The sequence below is a fragment of the Syngnathus typhle genome, unplaced genomic scaffold, assembly GCF_033458585.1.
Source record: "Syngnathus typhle isolate RoL2023-S1 ecotype Sweden unplaced genomic scaffold, RoL_Styp_1.0 HiC_scaffold_117, whole genome shotgun sequence".
NCBI lineage: Eukaryota > Metazoa > Chordata > Actinopteri > Syngnathiformes > Syngnathidae > Syngnathus > Syngnathus typhle.
Window position 1 is genome coordinate 1 of NW_026872023.1, and position 19,720 is coordinate 19,720.

At 45.6% G+C, this 19,720-nt stretch overlaps 1 protein-coding gene, 2 non-coding genes and 1 pseudogene across 4 annotated transcripts; 2 read left to right on the forward strand and 2 right to left on the reverse strand.

The window, feature by feature from the left end:
• Window positions 1–1,070: 1,070 nt before the first annotated feature.
• LOC133148583 (U5 spliceosomal RNA) lies at window positions 1,071–1,182 on the forward strand. The gene has a single exon (XR_009712682.1). It is a non-coding gene; the product is annotated as a U5 spliceosomal RNA (small nuclear RNA).
• Window positions 1,183–8,057: 6,875 nt separating this feature from the next.
• Window positions 8,058–19,505, reverse strand: LOC133148574 (uncharacterized). Of its 2 annotated transcripts, XR_009712675.1 has the most exons (4): window positions 16,221–19,505; window positions 9,063–16,037; window positions 8,781–8,876; window positions 8,058–8,479 (listed from the first exon to the last, which is right to left on the reverse strand). XR_009712675.1 is itself a non-coding variant. In XM_061271614.1 (2 exons), the coding sequence occupies exon 2, from the start codon at window positions 14,126–14,128 to the stop codon at window positions 12,563–12,565; it is 1,566 nt and encodes a 521-aa protein (XP_061127598.1). In that variant the 5' UTR covers window positions 14,129–16,037; window positions 16,221–19,505; the 3' UTR covers window positions 8,883–12,562. The 2 variants fall into 2 exon arrangements, 1 of the variants encoding a protein (XP_061127598.1); XM_061271614.1 differs by lacking the exons at window positions 8,058–8,479; window positions 8,781–8,876 and having other exon boundaries at window positions 8,883–16,037.
• LOC133148581 (U2 spliceosomal RNA) lies at window positions 8,868–9,034 on the reverse strand (annotated as a pseudogene).
• LOC133148584 (U5 spliceosomal RNA) lies at window positions 18,928–19,039 on the forward strand. The gene has a single exon (XR_009712683.1). It is a non-coding gene; the product is annotated as a U5 spliceosomal RNA (small nuclear RNA).
• Window positions 19,506–19,720: the final 215 nt, after the last annotated feature.

A 19,720-nucleotide genomic window follows, 5' to 3' on the forward strand; every position in this document is an offset into this window, starting at 1 on the left:
TGAAATGTAGCAAGAAAGTCTAGAGCATTGTTTTACAGAGACACGGCATCCAGGTTTAGAGATTGCAGCCAGGAACGAAGCTGCCAACCATGTAAGAACAGACTCTGCATTCGTGGGGTCACGGATCGGCCAAGGCCATGCGGCCTCGCACCACACAACATTATTAGCTAGCTGAACAGCGTTGCTACAGTCACACTCTCACCTCCCTTTAGTGTAGCAACGCCTCTGTAACCAGGGCAACCAAAACATTAAATAGAGGAGCACGTGGAGGGAGAACTCAGAATTGATGGAGATTGTAACTGAGTTTCCTCTCTCTATCGTTCTCCTCGCGAGTAAACCTGTTCTGGTTCTTTTCTCCTCTTCCTTCCAGCGTGTGGTTAAATGTCTGATGGTATTTAGACCTGACAATGCGCCTGATTGTTGTTCCTCATACATCAAAAGTATGGATTTCTAGAAAACAACTTTTACTTCCTAAAGTAAAATGACAGATTTATATTCAAATGTCAAATATCGAATGCCACCATCGCAGTGGAGGTGAATTACACCCCAAACCATGCCAGCAACGTCAAAAGCCTCAATTATTTGCGCCACATTAGAGATATAGAGCATTTCTGAAATTTGAGAAACCATCTGAGAAATTACGATCGTATTTTGTTTCCCGATTTGTGTTGAATAAAATAATGAAATTACACATTTTCAAACGAAACACAGAGATGGGATCATTTCCTGTTCTCTCATACCAAAAGTACACGTACCAAGACATACAACTGTTTTTACCTTCAATACTCAAAATAGACGCCCAATCGCTGTTTGAAAGAACGAGCGCCGTCAGTGTTCGATCCAGTACTTACAATCCTGTGCGGCAACAAGGTTTAAAGTAAGTGAGACATTAATGAACACAAAATACTCGTTTAAACCTTCTATTTAGGTTGAGTCCTTCTAAGTATAGTAACTCTATCAACGTCTATTGTTTGTATTAGAAGGAATGATGCTGCGATTTGAATGTGAGACCGCCTGTGAATTTGGTGAGACCAGCAGTGGGGTGGCCCGTTTTGACCCAGATTATCAGATCACTCGTTTCTCTACAGATGGAATAAATCTTTCGCCTTTTACTGAAGATTTCCGTGGAGAGGAACAATAAGAGTATATCTCAGTTTGTTAATGCTCTGCGAAAGCGGAGCGTTCTTTCTTTGTTAAAATATCAATATCACCACGGATAGACGCCTATATTATACTCCGTGCAACAGTCATACGTTCACATAATTCATACCGACACATATGTGATCATGTACACATCAACAGAGAAATTACGCCGAGTGCAGACAGACAATCCCTCGTTTATCATCCATCCATTTATCCATTCTATTCGGCTTATCCGGGTCGGGTCGTGGGGGCAGCAGCTTTAGGAGGGACTCCCATACTTCCCTCTCCCCAGCCACTTCATCCAGCTCAACCAGACATACTCTCTCCAGCACGTCCTGGGTCGGCCGCGAGGTCTCCTACTGGTGGGATATGCCCGGAACACTTCCCCAGGGAGGCGTCCAGGAGGCATCCTGGTGAGCTGCCCGAGCCACCTCATCTGGCTCCTCTCAACGTGGAGGAGCAGCGGCTTTACTCCGAGTCCCTCCCGGATGACCGAGCTTCTCACCTTATCTCTCAGGGAGAGCCTGGACACCCTGCGGAGGGAACTCATTTCGCCCGCTTGTATCCGGGATCTCGTTCTTTCGGTCACGACCCAAAGCTCGTGACCATAGGTGAGGGTAGGAGCGTAGATCGACAGGTAAATTTTGCCTTTTGGCTCAGCTCTCTCTTCACCACGACGGACCGGTACAGAGTCCGCATTACTGCAGACGCTGTACCGATCCACCTGTCGATCTCGCGCTCCATCCTGCCCTCACTCGGGAACAAGACCCCAAGATACTTGAACTCCTCCACTTGGGGCAGGATCTCATACCCGATCCGAAGAGGGCATCCCACGCTTTTCCGACCAAGGACCATGGCCTCGGATATGGAGGTGCTGACCCTCATCCCGACCGCTTCACACTCGGCTGCGAACTGCCCCAGTGAGAGCTGGAGATCACGGCTTGAAGAAGCCAATAGAACCACGTTGTCTGCAAAAAGGAGAGACACAATACGGAGGTCCTCAAACCGGACACGCTCAACGCCTCGGCTGCGTCTAAAAATTCTGTCCATAAAAGTTATGAACAGAATCGGTGACAAAGGGCAGACTTGGCGGAGTCCAACCCTCACTGGGAACAAATCCGACTTACTGCCGGAAATGCAGACCAAACTCTGGCATCGGTGATACAGGGACCAAACCGCCCTTATCAGTTGGCTCAGCACTCCGTACTCCCGAAGCACCCTCTACAGAACTTCCCGAGGGACACGGTCGAACGCCCTCTCCAAGTCCACAAAACACATGTGGACTGGTTGGGCGAACTCCCATGCCCCCTCGAGGATCCTGCCGAGGGTTTAGAGCTGGTCCACTCTTCCACGGCCAGGATGAAAGCCACACTGCTCCTCCTGAATCCGAGGTTCGACCTACCGACGGACCATCCTCTCCAGCACCCCTGAATAGACCTTACCAGGGAGGCTGAGGAATGTGATTCCCCTATGGTTGGAACTCACCCTCCGGTCCCCCTTCTTAAAGAGGGGAACCACCACCCCAGTCTGTCAATCCAGAGGCACCGTCCTCGATGTCCACGCAGTGCTGTAGAGGCGTGTCAGCCATGACAGTCCCACAACATCCAGAGCCTTTAAAAACTCTGGGCGGATCTCATCTACCCCCGGGGCCTTGCCCCCGGGGAGTTTTTAAATTACCTCAGTGAGTTCGACCCCAGAGATTGGAGAGTCCACCTCAGAGTCTCCAGGCCCTGTGTCAAGTGACATGGTGGTACGAGATGGTGTAAAATTAGGTATTGAATTTGGCCCAGGCACATTGGCTATCCCAAAACATGTAGTCGTTCAAAATTTCACCAGGAGATGGTGTTAAAGCTTGACATAGGGGTGACCTGATAGAAATGAACAAATCTAATAAATTAAACTGTTAGCAATTGGGAGGACACGACCTGCTCAAACGCGTAGCAAGGCACAATTTTGGAATATGAGTTTGCTATGCCATAATTTTAAGATGCAACAGCTTGACCAATATCAATATATGTGTTTAAGTTGGAGGAACCCATTATTGTGTTAAGTACTATTATGTGTTGAGACTGATCTTTATTAGACAAGATATATGTGATTCATGTTGCAATGTTTTGTCCAACCTGTATTTAACATTGGTGTTCCATCCATACCTGAATGTATTAAGTTGAGAGGAGACATTAAGGGCAAGTAAAGAACGAGCAAAACAGGAAACATCTGTTTCCGGTGATTGCTGCTTGAAGCAAGGTTGCCAAGACAACCAGTGGTTTCCAGCTGGCCTGGACAGGGATCAGCTAAGGAACATTCTCGAAGCTTCCAGAAAATTCCAAAAACTTCCAGAAAGGCCACCTCACGTACCGGTGAAGTTATTCCGATGAGGTAATGCCAGAAGCCTATAAATAGGTTGCCCGGACACAGAGCGGGCGCGCTTCTTCCTAGTCAGGGCGATGGCCGTGACGCTGGCCGGAGTAAAAGAACGAAGATGGATTTTTCATTCTTTTCTAGATTGAACCAAAATCTACTAAAATGAATTTCCAGAGTCTTCGAATTTGACTTTGTCAAATTTTGAGCTTCGAGGAAGGCAGAGGAAAAAGCCGCCCCGGGCATAAAGAAGAAGTGGCGACTTCTTTTTTACTTATCTGGCTACGGTCCTCACGGCCAGACCTTTCCTCTTTTTTAAACAGAATTCGGATTTTGGAACAAAGGAGAGCCGATCACTCGACTTGTTCAACCAAATAGGATTTTAGACCTTTAGTCTCGTCTCTTGTTCTGTGTGGGTGAGTCTTGTTATTTTGTTTTTTCGACTTATAATTCTTTTTCTGGCTTATTCATTAAATCTCTTAAGCCTTAATTTGGTATCGATTATTTCGTATTAACTATGTCGAGCATGGTTTTATATGCGGTAATTACAACTTTAAAATGTCTTTATTTCCCTATCATAGTCATTCTTTAAATCCGTTCAATTCTTTTTAAAGTGAAGACAGCTTTAATCCTTAACATCAGGAATTGTCAGATCTGGTTCGAAGTAGTTATCTTGAGCTCAGCTAGGGCGAGGGCGCTCTAGTAAATTAACAAATCCTTGAGGTCTTAACAAAGGCATCTGACGACTTGCCTCGAATTGAGTTACTCAGCTCGCGCGTCGGATGACTTGAAAGGGGTTGGCGTCGTAAAGAAATTAGATTGATTCTGGTAGAATTAATTTAACTCGGGTGGTCAGCTACGGACGAGTCCCTTCACCCTCGGCTCATTGAGCCTGTTACCGGGGAGCCGGATAAAAAGTGCCCGTTTGACACCTGCTTCCACAATGGAAGGTGTGTCGGTGGAATGGAGGAGGTCTTCGAAGTACTCTCCCCACCGACTCACGACGTCCCGAGTCGAGGTCAGCAGCACGCCATCTCCACTGTAAACCTCCTGAGACGCCGGATGGTGGACCAGAATTTCCTCAAAGCCGTCCGGAAGTCGTTCTCTATGGCCTCGCCAAACTCCTCCCACGCCCGAGTTTTTGCCTCAGCTACCGCCGAAGCCGCGTACCGCTTGGCCATCCGGTACCTGCCAGCTGCCTCTGGAGTCCCGCAGGCCAAAAAGGCCTGATAGGACTCCTTCTTCAGCTTGAAGGCATGCCTTAAAGGGTTCGGGGATTGCCGCCACAACAGGCACCAACCACCTTACGGCCACAGCTCCGGTCGGTTGCCTCAACAATAGAGGCACGGAACATGATCCACTCGGACTCAATGTCCCCCGCCTCCTCCGCAACGTGGGAAAAGCTCTGGTGGGAGTTGAAGTTCTTCCTTACAGGGGATTCTGCCAGACGTTCCCAGCAGACCCTCACTATACGTTTGGGCCTGCCAGGTCGGACTGGCATCTTCCCCCACCGTCGAAGCCAAACCACCACCAGGTGGTGATCAGTTGACAGCTCCGCCTCTATCCAAAATATGCGGCCGCAAAGCCGATGACATGACTACAAAGTCCATCATTGAACTGTGGCCTAGGGTGTCCTGTTGCAGAGTGCACACATGGACACCCTTATGTTTGAACATGATGTTCATTATTGACAATCTGTGTCAAGAACAGAAGTCCAATAATAGAACACTGCTCGGGTTCAGATCGGGGGGGGGGGGGCGTTCCTCCCAATCACGCTCTTCCAGGTCTCACTGTCATTACCCACGTGAGCATTGAAGTCACCCAGTAAAACGATAGAGTCCCCAGACGGAGCGCTCTCCAGCACTTCTTCCAAGGACATCAAAAAGGGTGGGTACTCTGAGCTGCCGTTTGGTGCATAGACACAAACAACAGTCAAGACCCATCCCCCCACCCGAAGGCGGAGGGTTAAGGTTAGGGTTGTCTCTCATTGACCGAGGTGAACTCCAATGTTCAGGCGCCCAGCCGGAGGGCAATAAGTATACCCAAACCTGCTCTCACCGTGAGCAACTCCAGAGTGGAAGAGAGTCCAGGGCCAGCTTGTACCGGAACCCAAATGGGTGTGGAGGCAAGTCCGACCATGTCTTGTCGGAACCTTTCTGCCTCGCACACCAGCTCGGGCTCCTTTACAGCCAGAGAGGTGACATTCCATGTCCCAAGAGCCAGCTTCTGGAGCCAGGGATCGGTCCGCCAAGGTCTCTTCCCTTGGCCGCCGCCCAGCTTACACTGCACCCGACCCCTTTGGTCCCTCCCACAGGTGGTGAGCCCATGGGAAGGGGGACCCATGTTTCCTTTTCGGGCTGTGGCCGGCCGGGCCCCATGGGCGAAGGCCCGGCCACCAGACACTCGCCTTCGAGCCCCACCTCCAGGCCTGGCTCCAGAGGGGGGGCCCGGTAACCCGCGTCCGGGTGAGGAAAAACAAAATCCAATTGTGTTTTTCTTCATAAGGGGCTTGTGAGAGCCGGGCTTTGTCTAGCCCAGGGGTGGGCAAACTTTTTGACTCGCGGGCCGAACTGGGTTCTAAATTTGGACCGGAGGGCCGAACCAGGAGCAGATGGACGTAGTGTTTGTGTGAAGTAATATAAGCAACCTGTAAAGGTCATTTCATAAAGGATTTTGGCCTTTAGTAGGTAGTAAAGCATGGATATTCCAAACAAGTTTTTTGAAAACAAATGCATTTATTAACAGCATTAAAAAAAATAATAACTCACTAAAAAACTGCTATCAGTGATTCTCATAAAATATGACACTGTTATTATGAATAACAGTCTCCATCACTTCAGTGCCTGCAGGTCAGATTAATGAAAGATGTTTATCTTATGAGATCACATCAAACATTCTGACCAAATATATCATCTTCAAGAATCGGTGAAAACATACATCCAAATAAAGTAATCAAAATGGCAACACGGTGAGGGGCATCTGAAAGTCAGAGCAGAGTTTTAACTCACAAACACCTGGTAACAGAGTTGAGGAAACGGGAAACACTTCCTTAAAGTAAGCCTTAAGAACTTTACAGGTTAAGATTAGTCGCAAACAGGTGGTGCATCAATGTCCTTGAGCATCCTGCATTGTTTGAAAATGAGAATGGTCGTTAGTTTCAATCCCTGCTAAGGGTACAAATCATATTCAAAATGCATTTTTTAACAACAAACTTGAGAGCCTCCCCTTCATTTTTGGTGGGAACAGTGTTGTTGGTCTCCCTTTTTTGCTAGTGCGTCATAGTCTGGAGTAAAATTTGTTGTGGCAATTCTTAGGAGAGATCTGACGTGTTGGTCCGTTAACCTCAATCTGTGACGGGTTGATATTGATGTTCATGTGGCTGAACGTCACGTCGCGGACGTCGAGCCAAATTAGCAACACTTTTCTAAACACTCGGCACTGTCTCCACCTTGCTTTTCCTTGGGCGACTCATTTTAATAGAAGGATTCCAGGGGAAGGTTTGTAGGTGGCTTTAGCGTAAAACTGTATCTGAAAGTTCAGTGCGCAAATTACAAGAATGTTGTCATTACAGCCCACGCTCTAAATTCGGGACTGATACAAATAGAGCGCGGGTGCGTCATGTCCGTACTACTGAGTACGTACACGCACTTGTGAGTGTGCACTGGGCTTTCTGACACGGCTTCCGGTAGTAAATGCGCAGGCGAGCGGTTCCCCATCTACTGGGGAAACGCAGTCATTGCAGGCAAAATGACCAAAACAAATGTTTAATGATACAATTTATTCAGGGTTGGCGGGCCGGATTAAACGGTCCCGTGGGCCGGATGTGGCTTGTTTGCTATGGGTGACCCAACCAGGGGCATGAAGCCCCAGACAAATATTGTTTTTGAATAAAACCAATAACCACCCCCCTCAATTGCACACGCTCTTTACTGTTTACAAGCACAATCACAAGTACAAGTCATCTTCATCCATAAGCATATCAGTCTTTCCTTGTTAAAACACAGCATCCCTACAAAAAAAGAAATGTGTTTCATCAACTTTTAACTTCTTAATAGACAACGATGGTATTTATTTACATATTGAAACACACGTCCACCTCCTTCAATGTTACACGTGAATGCACATACAGAGAACTTTTATTCATTTTGATCAGGCTACATGAAGCAAAATATAAAGGTGAATGTAATTCTCATTAATGGAATAAATTGCTCCTTTTGACCAGCAGGGGGGGGGGGGTGTTGTGTGCACATGAAGCCTCGAGAAATGAATCTATTTGCAAACCGTTTGGTGGGGAAGCCTCAAATCCTAACATCTTACATTGAGATCTGACCCCATCAAGTCATAATTGACTGCTTAATCCTGTAAGAATGAAGCGAACGGATTGAAATGGTTTTCTAACATATGAACTATTGATTTGACCAGTAGAGGGGGTGCACTGTTCCTGGAGGTACTGCAATACCAGGTCGATGTCTCCTAGGCTTGCCGTGTGCAGCTTTGAGAGTTGCTGCAGCCAGCCAGGCCTGGGTGGGGGGGGGCGTGGGGGGGGGGGGGGGTATCTGTCTGTGCTTCCTTACCAGCAAGTTTCTGGAAGTCCACATGGCGTCTTTGATGGCAACGACTGCTTTGTAAAGTCTTCTTGCTTGATTTTCAACGGGGTCAACGCATAGAGTACAAGGTCTGCAATCTGCGCTTACCTTGCGGGGAATTGCAGGTCGCCCACAGGTCTACGGCAGCCCTGCACTACCAGAGCAGGTCCCACACTGACTCCTGGGCACCACAGCCAGGTCAGGGGCACGCTGAGAGCGCTGACATGCCCCGAGAGTGCATAACGGACCTGACTGGGAGGACATCATGGGCCACCATCCATGACAGGTCCCGAAGTTTGTTTCGAGAGGGCGGGGTGGTTGACGTTGCGCCAAACTGTTGTGGGCTCGCCGAATGCAAGCCCGCGCACTGGACACACCGCTTCCCGCTCCTGTACGACAGAGATCATACATCTGTGATTTGTTAAAATTTCACTATATTCTTGCTCTAATTTAAAGTTCTTCAAAAACTTCTTGATTAAGGAATAAGAAGGTGGCAGGTTAAAAGACACAGGAATTCTTTGGTCGGTGGTTATTAGCTTTAGTTTCCGGAGGTATGAGTCCATCCAGAATCGTGTCATTGCTTGGCTTTTCGGTGCATTTGGTGTAAGGAGCGCGCTTCGCAGGTGCAGGGCAACATATCTGCTTCCGAGGCTTTAAGAAGAGCTTTAAGTCCGGCACTCCTTTTCCTACCTTTTTTTTGTTTTTCTTCATGGTGTCCCTCTTCAGTCTCTCCAACTTGGATTTCCAGATGAAGTAAAAAATGGCTCGGTCCAACTCTAGAAGTGCCTTCATTGTTGGGATGAAAACAGAACTGATTAGTAAAACCAAGGGTAAAATCACCATTCTTATGGTTAAAATTCTCTCTTCTATGGTCAGCTCTCTTAATCCGCCAAACCCAAGAACAGATACTACACCTGATTTTAGCCAAAAGGCCGAAAAGCGATGGAGTATACGAGTGATGGACTCGCTTACATGTCACGAACGGAGTGTGGAAATGGAGCAGGGGGACCAAGTGCAGCTTGGACCACGGTTTATTGAAGCAAACTCAAAAGACTCTGCAAACTGACAAGACTTACTAACAAAACCAACAACAGAGACGTGAGACAAAAAGACAGGGTGACATTACCAAGACAGGAACCAAAAAAACCTCATGACAGTAACAAACACATCAATGCTCCGACAGGGAGTGATACACAGACAGGACTTAATATACAAGACAGGTAACAAGAGGCAGGTGAGAATGATCACACTGATCATGGGCACACAGGAGGGGAGGGGTGAGCACACAGACACACGGACAAAACTATGACAACATGGACGTGACCGGGGACGAGTCATGACATTACAGCAGTGCTTCTCAAATAGTGGGGCGCGCCCCCCTTGGGGGGCGCCGTGCTATACCTGGGGGGGCGCGTGTGACCCTGGGGAACAGGCTTTTTTTTTTGCAGTACTAGAATAAAGTGTACTCGCGCATCTTCCCAGCAGGGGGCAGTGGCGCTCTCATTGTTACTTCTGTGACGTTTGCGACAGTGCAACATTTTACGATTTACAAGACAAGTTAGGATAGTCACGGTGGGGAGGGGGGGGCGCGAAAAGTTTCCTTCTTGCTAGGGGGGGGCGTAACAGAAAATAATTGAGAAGCACTGCATTACAGGCTTCCCTGTCTACCCATTCTCACCAACGGTTTGTTAGAATAGGACTCGAGTCTTGCTTTATTAGCTTTCTCTTCTCTATGACACCCTTTGCACATATGTAGAAGTCGCTCTCAGTTAAGACTACAAGGTCACACGTTATCACACCAGCTAGGCCAGGGGTGGCCAACCAGTCAGAGACTAAGAGCCACATTTTTTACTGTGTCATCGCAAAGAGCCACATCATACAACTGAGCACACATGAACACCCCCTCCCCACACACACACACACAAACACGCACACCCACACACACACGCACACACACACACACACCCCTCTGCTCAGCCAAATTTATTGTGTGACATTATTATGTCACGCACCAACATGATAATGACAAATTGACTCCTACAGTACTAAAACCACAGACCAAAGACCACATTTTCAACAATGAACATTGTCTGCATTGTCTCACACAGACAAACTCAGTTCAACAAATTCCACAAACAAAAACATACGTTTTTCCACTTACCATGTGTGGCGGGACAGACCATTCGTTTTAGTTTGTCATTTTCAGGAGACAAGATTTCAATAACGTCACTGAGGCATATTTTAACGAACTCCACTTCATTGTATGGCTTTTTAGCCCGTGCAATATTCCAAGTCAGTTGAAACAATGCAAGTGTGACAGTCTCTGAGTGCTTCGTAATTTTTTTGAAAAACTGTACCTATTTTTCTGCCTGACTTTTCAAAGTCTCCAAACTTGTGCTTGCGAAATATCAGTCCCTTTTGCAAAGTCCTTATCGATATTGGCATGAAGTGAGCTGAAGTGGCGCTGACCATTTGAAGCTTTTAAATGCGCCAATGACGTCCGACATATCAGGCAGAATGGCTTGCCATAGCGTTCAACAAAAAACAACTTTAACTCTGTTAAAAACATCCTGTGTTCATCGTCATATATTCGTTTAGCTGTGCATTTTTTCTTTGCCATTTTGGCAAGCGTCGTGTCAGCTTTTCTGGACCTAATGGGCCCCCGTAGTCACAGTCGCCATTCATTAAAAAGCCAGCAAAACCAATCGCTCTGTTTGTCCCTCCTCCTTTGCGGGATTTCACCTCACGCGCATGCGCGTTTGACCAAAATACCATATTGAACTCAAGCGAAGCAAATACGCACGAAAAATAAACACAAATGTTGATATGAACGTAAAAGAGCCGCATGAAACCAGCCAAAGAGTCGCATGCGGCTCGCGAGCCGCGGGTTGGCCACCGCTAGGCTAGGCAGAGTCGCCTCCTTGCAGGAAGGCGGCCCAGAGTAGTATAAAGAACCTTGGCGCTGGGAGAGGGACCTTCTTTTGCATCTCGCCGAAAGGGGTCCACAGCTGTACATCGATTATTCTGGCAGACATTAAATAGTTAAACTGTGAAGTGCTTCTCTTCTGGGCACTAATAAATCGGCAAACTTGTCTGCTGACTTATTTGTTCACGCTTCTTCACCCGCAGTAATGCATGTAGTTCACGAAGCATATATGTGTATACTTTCAGCAGTCTCTATCCAAATACACAGTGTAGGTACCTATTAAAAGTGTAGTCCCGATGAACATGAAAGGCAAAGATTGATAATTCACAAAGAACTTTCCATGGTCATCATATCTACCTAACGGCTGCGCCGAAAGAGTTGGGCCAGAAGAATAGAGCGGAACTCATGCAGAAGTGCATGAACACCACCTTGTTGAAAGAATAAAACCAACACAATGCATGAATTCATGACAAATGACATACCAGCAAATCAGGAGGACTTCTGCTGTTGCCTTTGCGAGACCAGTTCAGATAGGCGTTATCACGAATTTATAAAACAGGTGTGTTCGGACCTCCACAGTGGAGGCTCTGCTGAACCCCTGAGACCGACTCACCGAACTCATAGAGTTTGACCGAATCCAGGTTAAGAACCACTGGTTTAGAGGCTGTTATTTCTGCAAAAGGAGGAACTACTAAATATTGATGTCATTTTTCTGATGGGGTTTCCAAATGTATGCACTTGCCTACTTTTGTTTAAATAAAGATTGCACACTGTCTGCAAATCCTATAAACTGCATTTCACTTCTCAAATAGCACTGTGTTGATCACTGCCGTCATCGGCCATGCATGGATTCGGGCCATCTGATTGGTTCCTTTGCCCCCCCCGCCCCCCATACACACACAGGAATTGGTTAGGACTTCATTAGTAAGTGTTAGGAATCGTTTTGGCTCTCCGTTCAGAGCAAGGAACGAGCCACTAGCCCCACGGGAAGTTGTCATTTTCTGTAAGCTTGTGTGTATGTAGATTCAAACTGGGATTGCAGCCGCCTCGATGCTATATTATGGCCAATATGCAGTTGCATGTTTAGGGTCTTTTTTCTAGGATCTTCAGCCACGACACCCAGGCAGATGTTGATATTAAAATGTTGGTGGAACTATCCAATAACTACGCAGATCTGATGATCCCTAATACTTGAGCTGAGACAAAATTGGAAAGACTATTTGTTGACAGTGTCTGTGAGTTACTTCAACCCAAAAGTTCACATAAACTACACATAGCTAATGTTGACCACAAAATGGCATGTAAGCTGGCCAGGAGTCCTGGAATCTTCTGATCTGTAGACAGATGCGTTACCCATTGCTCCACGAGCCCCACGGGAATATGTGGCTTGTAAGCTTGTAACACTTTTGCAAAAATGAAAATAAAAAATAGGTGACATTATTTGAATATGCCATGATGCTTTATTCTTTGCGCCACTCGCCCTACAAGTTACGGCTATTGACCGTAGACTTGTGTGGAAAATCGTCATTGTCCAAAAGATGTCAGTTTAGCAATAGTGAGCAAGGGAGAAATTCTTCAAAGTAATTTGATTATGCCATGACCCAGATTCGAACCAGGGATCTGCACAGCCAACTATACTCCGGCCCAAGTCTGTTCGTTGAGCGAAAGACTCATTATCTTTTCCTGACACCACTTCTCTGGGCAACAGGGCCTGAGAACAGTTGTAGCCTATGAGCAGGCCAATCTCACAGTCACATAAAGGAGTGATCTCTCCGGCAAGGTGCTCTAGGTGAGGCCATGATCTTGCTGTCTCAGGTATGGGGACATGACTTAGGTTTGCAGGAATAAACTCTCTTGTGTAGGTTACTGGGAGAGATATTTTCCTTGTCTCATTATAACCTCTGACCTGCAGTCCAGTTAACTTCTGACTCTGGATGACGGTATCTTTGGATGACATCGTGGAGAGCTTTAATTGCACAGCCTGTTTCTTTGTAACTAACACTTTTGCCGTTTCTTGCAGGATGAAGGTGGTGTCGCTTTGGTTGTCCAATAGAGCGTATACGAGCACTTCCTGCTCTGGATTACTTGCTGTGGACAGCCATACAGGAACAACTGTGGAGGAATAGGTGCTCCTCTTGTCTTGCACCACTCTGTTAGCTGTTGCCTCTACTGGTGTCTCTTCTTTCTCTTCAGACTCTGATAAGTCTTCCTTCTCCTTTGTGCGCTCCTTTTTCTTAAAGCGTCTCCCACTCTCCTTTCTTTCGCCATCCTCTTGTTCTTTCCTATTGTCTTCCCTTGGACGATTTTCATGTAGACATGTTGGATGCTTCCTTTTGCATGTCTCACAAATGCTTCTCTTCTCACAGTTCTTGGACTGATGTCCTGATTTCAAACATCCAAAGCAGAGCTTGTTTGTTTTCACAAACTTGACTCGTTCTGCAGTTGTCTCTTTCAAGAACTTTCGACATGTCTGTAAGCCATGATTTGACTTCTCACAGAATACACATCCTTTAGCATCTGTTTTCTCTTCAGAGCTACTTGCTAGCACCTTGGCACCAACACTTTGTGTTTTTTGTGGCTTCTCCATTCCACCATCTCCAGACTTCAGAGCGTGAAGGGAGGTAATCGGATTACAAGCGATATCGGCTTCCTCTGTGACGAATTCCACGAACTGATCGAAGCTGGGGAAAGTCTCATTTTCCTTTTCCATCCTGGTCACCCTTCGGTTCCATCTTGCTGTAAGCCAGTCGGGAAGCTTGGAGAGCATTCGTTGGTTTTCACCACAGTCGTTAAGGACCTCCAGGCTCTTTATTTGCGACATGGCTGCTTGGCAGCCTCGAAGGAAGTCTGAGAACTCTCGTAGCTGAATGCTTTCCTTGGGTCCTATCTTTGGCCATGAGGCCAGCTTATCTCTGAACGCCTTAGCAACCATAAAGGAGCTTCCAAATCTTTTTTCCAGGACACTGAGCGCTGTCTGATAGGCTGCATCTGTTCCTAGAAGGAAGTATCCCTCAATGGCTTTCCTTGCTGGTCCGCCAACATATTTTTGTAGGTAGTAGATTTTTTCGTTCGCTGGTATATTCTTTCTGCCTATCAGCGTTTGAAAGGACATTTTTCAGCCCTTGTACTTTAGTGGATCCCCACTGAAAACAGCAGGCTCTGGTGCTGGGAGACGGCTTACACTGAAGGACTCTGCTAGTACCTTGGCGAAATCAGTTGTGCTATCCTCTTTGGGAGTAGTTATAGATGATTGCATCCTTGTGATTAGTTGTGGCGGGACAGCAGGTTTTGAGTCGAATGTAAGCCTTTCTCGTTTGGGCTTATAATCCTTGAATAGATCCAGCAAGTCTGAGGTTGAGCCTTGTTCTTGTTTATACACTTCTAGTTTGGCCTTGGCGGCATTTATCTTTTTTATGGTCTCTAAGCGTTCTATCTTTCTGCGCTTTTCTTCCAAGACCTGTTTATTTGCAGCACATTCTTCTTCTTCTTGTGCAAGCCTTTGTCTACATTGCTCTTCTTCTTGTGCACGTTCCTTTTCTTGTTGCACAAGCCTTTGTCTGTACTCAGCTTCTAGGTTTCTGAGTTCACGTTCCTCACGCTCCACTTGCTCTTGGACTTCCAAAGTGGCTTCATTTGCTGCTAATTCTGCTGCAGCTTCACTTATTTTTGAAGATTTACATGAGGATTTACTTGAGAGTGATGATCTTGAGCTTGCACTGCATGCTTCTGATACTTCTAATGAGAACACAGAGCCAGTTTCAAACCACTTTATTTCTTGCTCGTTATCTTTGTCTTGGAGATGATTCCAAGCATGCTCTAATATCTGCCTTGAGACATTGTCGCAGGTGTCTGTTCGACGGCGTGTCTCTTTATCAGGGATTATGCATTTGCGCAGGTCTTCGTACGCCTGCTGTACATCATTTGATGCTTCTTTTACCTTGTTGATGAGAGTTTGTAGGTTCTCTTGAGAAGAGGCTCCCTCTATCTCCTTCCTTGATTTCTTAGCAAGAATCTTCCACTTGTCATAGGTACGTGAGAAACGATGTTGGAGACCTTTGAGTTTAGTCTCTTCGAGTTCTTGTCCCTTCTCAGTGAGCTTTCTTGATCTTTCACTTCTTCTTATTTCATCTTCTGGGGCAGGTTGTTTGCCTTCACTTATTTCAGTCTCCCCCTTAAGAGTTTTACCTGCTTGCTCACTATCAGCATCCTCAATGCCTTCTAAGATTGGAGTTATCCCTTCTATCTTGGACACATCCATTTTTAGGAAGTCTCATGAACTCAGTATTTATTAAGATTATTAATTTATCTATTATTTTTTATTACGATTTTGCATGAAATTTAAGCTATATGAACTGATTTTCTTTAAACTCAAGTATAAATCTGATTTACTAATGTAATGATGTTATAGTTTTATCACTTGACTACAGTAGGCTATCTTGAATTACTACTGACTCCTGTAATTTACTTTATCAACCAACCTGTCTAATATATTGACTAAATGTACAATAAACTTAATTTTCATTGCAATGACTTAATCACTTAAATGTTGTTCTACACCTTTAAATGTTTGCAAATGAACTTGTTTTCAAATGCTATGAATGGTCGTTCACACCTCAATCAGACATTACTAGGTGCAAATAAGCAAGCACTTAAACCTTACAACATGCACACATCACCATAACATTGCACAATTTAGCACTTGTAGGTCCCTTTACAGCAATTGAGGCTAGTCCACCTTTAAACATTTAACTTGTTCAAATGTTTTACTTATTGTTGACTGGCACCCAAAGCTCTCTGGACTCAGGTAGCTACTTGTGTAGGCAGGTGAATGTACAGTCTCTTATCTGTCCGATGGAAGAGGTGAGTGAAGTGACTTGCTTGTAGCTCTGCCGAACAACGTCTTGTTCTGGCGCCGGGCTGGCTGAGTTCTCACTGTAGCTCCCTCTTGTCAATCAGGTGTACAAGCAGTTCTTCAAAACGGGCATTTATTCAACTCCTTCTCCACACACATGCCGTGAGAACTAAAAGACATAAAGACTATTAACATAAAACGTTCTCACAGAGAAAAATAAACGTTACACAGAAAATAACTTAAATCTGCTCATGCACTTAAAACACATTCGTCATGTTCTTGCTAACATAACATAGCATGGCTAACATCATGGCTAATATCATGGCTAACAACTAATATGACAAAGGATTACCTCATTGCCGCATTTGCTCGAGGGAGAAAACGAAAAAAAACGTAAATCTTGACAATACAGATCTTCAAAACTCTGGTTTAACCAATAAACAAAAATGTTATCAGAAAAGAAACAAAAGAAGCATTCCTTGCATTCTTCATCACTTGCTTTTGCAAACGGAAAACGTTGCCACGCCGTGGCTCAAAATCAGACACTCGCCCTTGTGTAACTCTCAAAAAGGAACCGCTAACACAAAAACTAAAATTGGTTCCCACTTGGAAACAGAGCCTGGCTCAAACGTTCCATATCAGTGCATTTTCTTATGGCAGCTACACTAAGAATGTTTAAATAGTTACACTATTCTATGGCACACACTAAGAATAAAATACATTTTAATTCCAACAAAAGGAGGAGGAAGACTCATGGATAAAACTGACATTTTTAGGGAGGACGCGAGGAGTCAACGGTGGTTCGTAACTACAAGATGAGCGATCAAACAGGAAAACGAGAGGGAAGTCTGTCCGCCGCCCATCTAGCTCCTCCACATAGTATGAGATTTGAGACATGATGTGCCATTGACATTTTTTATGCGAGAACGATTCGATATGAGTTACGGTGTAATCGATGGCGCAATGCGTGGCCGGCCCGAGAGGCTCCAAAGCTGAGCCGGCCTCCAGGAGCAACTCCTGCTGGGCTGCAGGGATGCTGGTTTCGTCTGCAATTCTCTGCTGCAGTTTGTCCACCGTCTCGTCATCTGTGACGCCGTACTTCAAGATCTAGGCGGTGGTCATGTTTAAAACCTGCGAAGAATAGACCATAAATTAAACTAAAATGAGTTGAGAGAACCACTATGCCAGTGGCTCTTGAATTTCTTACAAGTCACGAAACATTCAATATTATTCTAAGCCACATTGAACTTTGACACTGGGATGACAATGACAACTGAGAAAAATGTCAGAAAAAATGAACTGTTGAACCAATATGAGCTCTGTTTAACCGTCTCATCACTACAGCAATATCGCCCATGGAGGACAAGATGGCTCGGATGTGTCTAATGTCTGAGCGACAAGATGATGATGATGATGATAACAATGTTGATGACGGGATTCGTGCACTGACGTTACAAGACTTTTTCCCCGATCCATGCAATTCTGAGTGATGACGACGCAACATTTATCTTTTGAGTGTAAACATATTTGTTTTCATAAATGTGATCCGACAACTGAAAATCGAGAGTAGTGGTTGTTTACGGTGATGTGAGGATTTGAGCAAATATGTGATAAACAGGAGGGAAATGTTAGAATAATTAGTTTTGCTGAAGCGCTGGTCGGCCTGGAACCGAAGGTCACATATCTTCGCTCAAGTCAACATATGTGCCGGCTAGCCTTGGGGAGTCCTTATACTCCCTTTCCTTGTCTTATCTTTGAGAGGCCCTCACTAGTTAGAAACAGAACATCTTTGTTCTTTGTTCTTTGTTAGTTCAAGAGAAGCCCTTTCTCTGTTAATTGCTTTTGTCCGAGACAGTTTTTAGTTATCCCATATTTACTCAATGTTTGTTTAAGTAGACTTCATGCAAGTTATCTCACATCTACTTAACCTTTGTTAGAGTGTTTGCACGAGAGGTATCTGATTATTCACTTATTATTATTATTATTGTGTGAAATGTAGCAAGAAAGTCTAGAGCATTGTTTTACAGAGACACGGCATCCAGGTTTAGAGATTGCAGCCAGGAACGAAGCTGCCAACCATGTAAGAACAGACTCTGCATTCGTGGGGTCACGGATCGGCCAAGGCCATGCGGCCTCGCACCACACAACATTATTAGCTAGCTGAACAGCGTTGCTACAGTCACACTCTCACCTCCCTTTAGTGTAGCAACGCCTCTGTAACCAGGGCAACCAAAACATTAAATAGAGGAGCACGTGGAGGGAGAACTCAGAATTGATGGAGATTGTAACTGAGTTTCCTCTCTCTATCGTTCTCCTCGCGAGTAAACCTGTTCTGGTTCTTTTCTCCTCTTCCTTCCAGCGTGTGGTTAAATGTCTGATGGTATTTAGACCTGACAATGCGCCTGATTGTTGTTCCTCATACATCAAAAGTATGGATTTCTAGAAAACAACTTTTACTTCCTAAAGTAAAATGACAGATTTATATTCAAATGTCAAATATCGAATGCCACCATCGCAGTGGAGGTGAATTACACCCCAAACCATGCCAGCAACGTCAAAAGCCTCAATTATTTGCGCCACATTAGAGATATAGAGCATTTCTGAAATTTGAGAAACCATCTGAGAAATTACGATCGTATTTTGTTTCCCGATTTGTGTTGAATAAAATAATGAAATTACACATTTTCAAACGAAACACAGAGATGGGATCATTTCCTGTTCTCTCATACCAAAAGTACACGTACCAAGACATACAACTGTTTTTACCTTCAATACTCAAAATAGACGCCCAATCGCTGTTTGAAAGAACGAGCGCCGTCAGTGTTCGATCCAGTACTTACAATCCTGTGCGGCAACAAGGTTTAAAGTAAGTGAGACATTAATGAACACAAAATACTCGTTTAAACCTTCTATTTAGGTTGAGTCCTTCTAAGTATAGTAACTCTATCAACGTCTATTGTTTGTATTAGAAGGAATGATGCTGCGATTTGAATGTGAGACCGCCTGTGAATTTGGTGAGACCAGCAGTGGGGTGGCCCGTTTTGACCCAGATTATCAGATCACTCGTTTCTCTACAGATGGAATAAATCTTTCGCCTTTTACTGAAGATTTCCGTGGAGAGGAACAATAAGAGTATATCTCAGTTTGTTAATGCTCTGCGAAAGCGGAGCGTTCTTTCTTTGTTAAAATATCAATATCACCACGGATAGACGCCTATATTATACTCCGTGCAACAGTCATACGTTCACATAATTCATACCGACACATATGTGATCATGTACACATCAACAGAGAAATTACGCCGAGTGCAGACAGACAATCCCTCGTTTATCATCCATCCATTTATCCATTCTATTCGGCTTATCCGGGTCGGGTCGTGGGGGCAGCAGCTTTAGGAGGGACTCCCATACTTCCCTCTCCCCAGCCACTTCATCCAGCTCAACCAGACATACTCTCTCCAGCACGTCCTGGGTCGGCCGCGAGGTCTCCTACTGGTGGGATATGCCCGGAACACTTCCCCAGGGAGGCGTCCAGGAGGCATCCTGGTGAGCTGCCCGAGCCACCTCATCTGGCTCCTCTCAACGTGGAGGAGCAGCGGCTTTACTCCGAGTCCCTCCCGGATGACCGAGCTTCTCACCTTATCTCTCAGGGAGAGCCTGGACACCCTGCGGAGGGAACTCATTTCGCCCGCTTGTATCCGGGATCTCGTTCTTTCGGTCACGACCCAAAGCTCGTGACCATAGGTGAGGGTAGGAGCGTAGATCGACAGGTAAATTTTGCCTTTTGGCTCAGCTCTCTCTTCACCACGACGGACCGGTACAGAGTCCGCATTACTGCAGACGCTGTACCGAT

Excerpts from the sequence above, each read along its gene's own strand:
- LOC133148574 (XM_061271614.1), bottom strand. The coding sequence starts at position 14,128 with ATGTCCTTTCAAACGCTGATAGGCAGAAAGAATATACCAGCGAACGAA.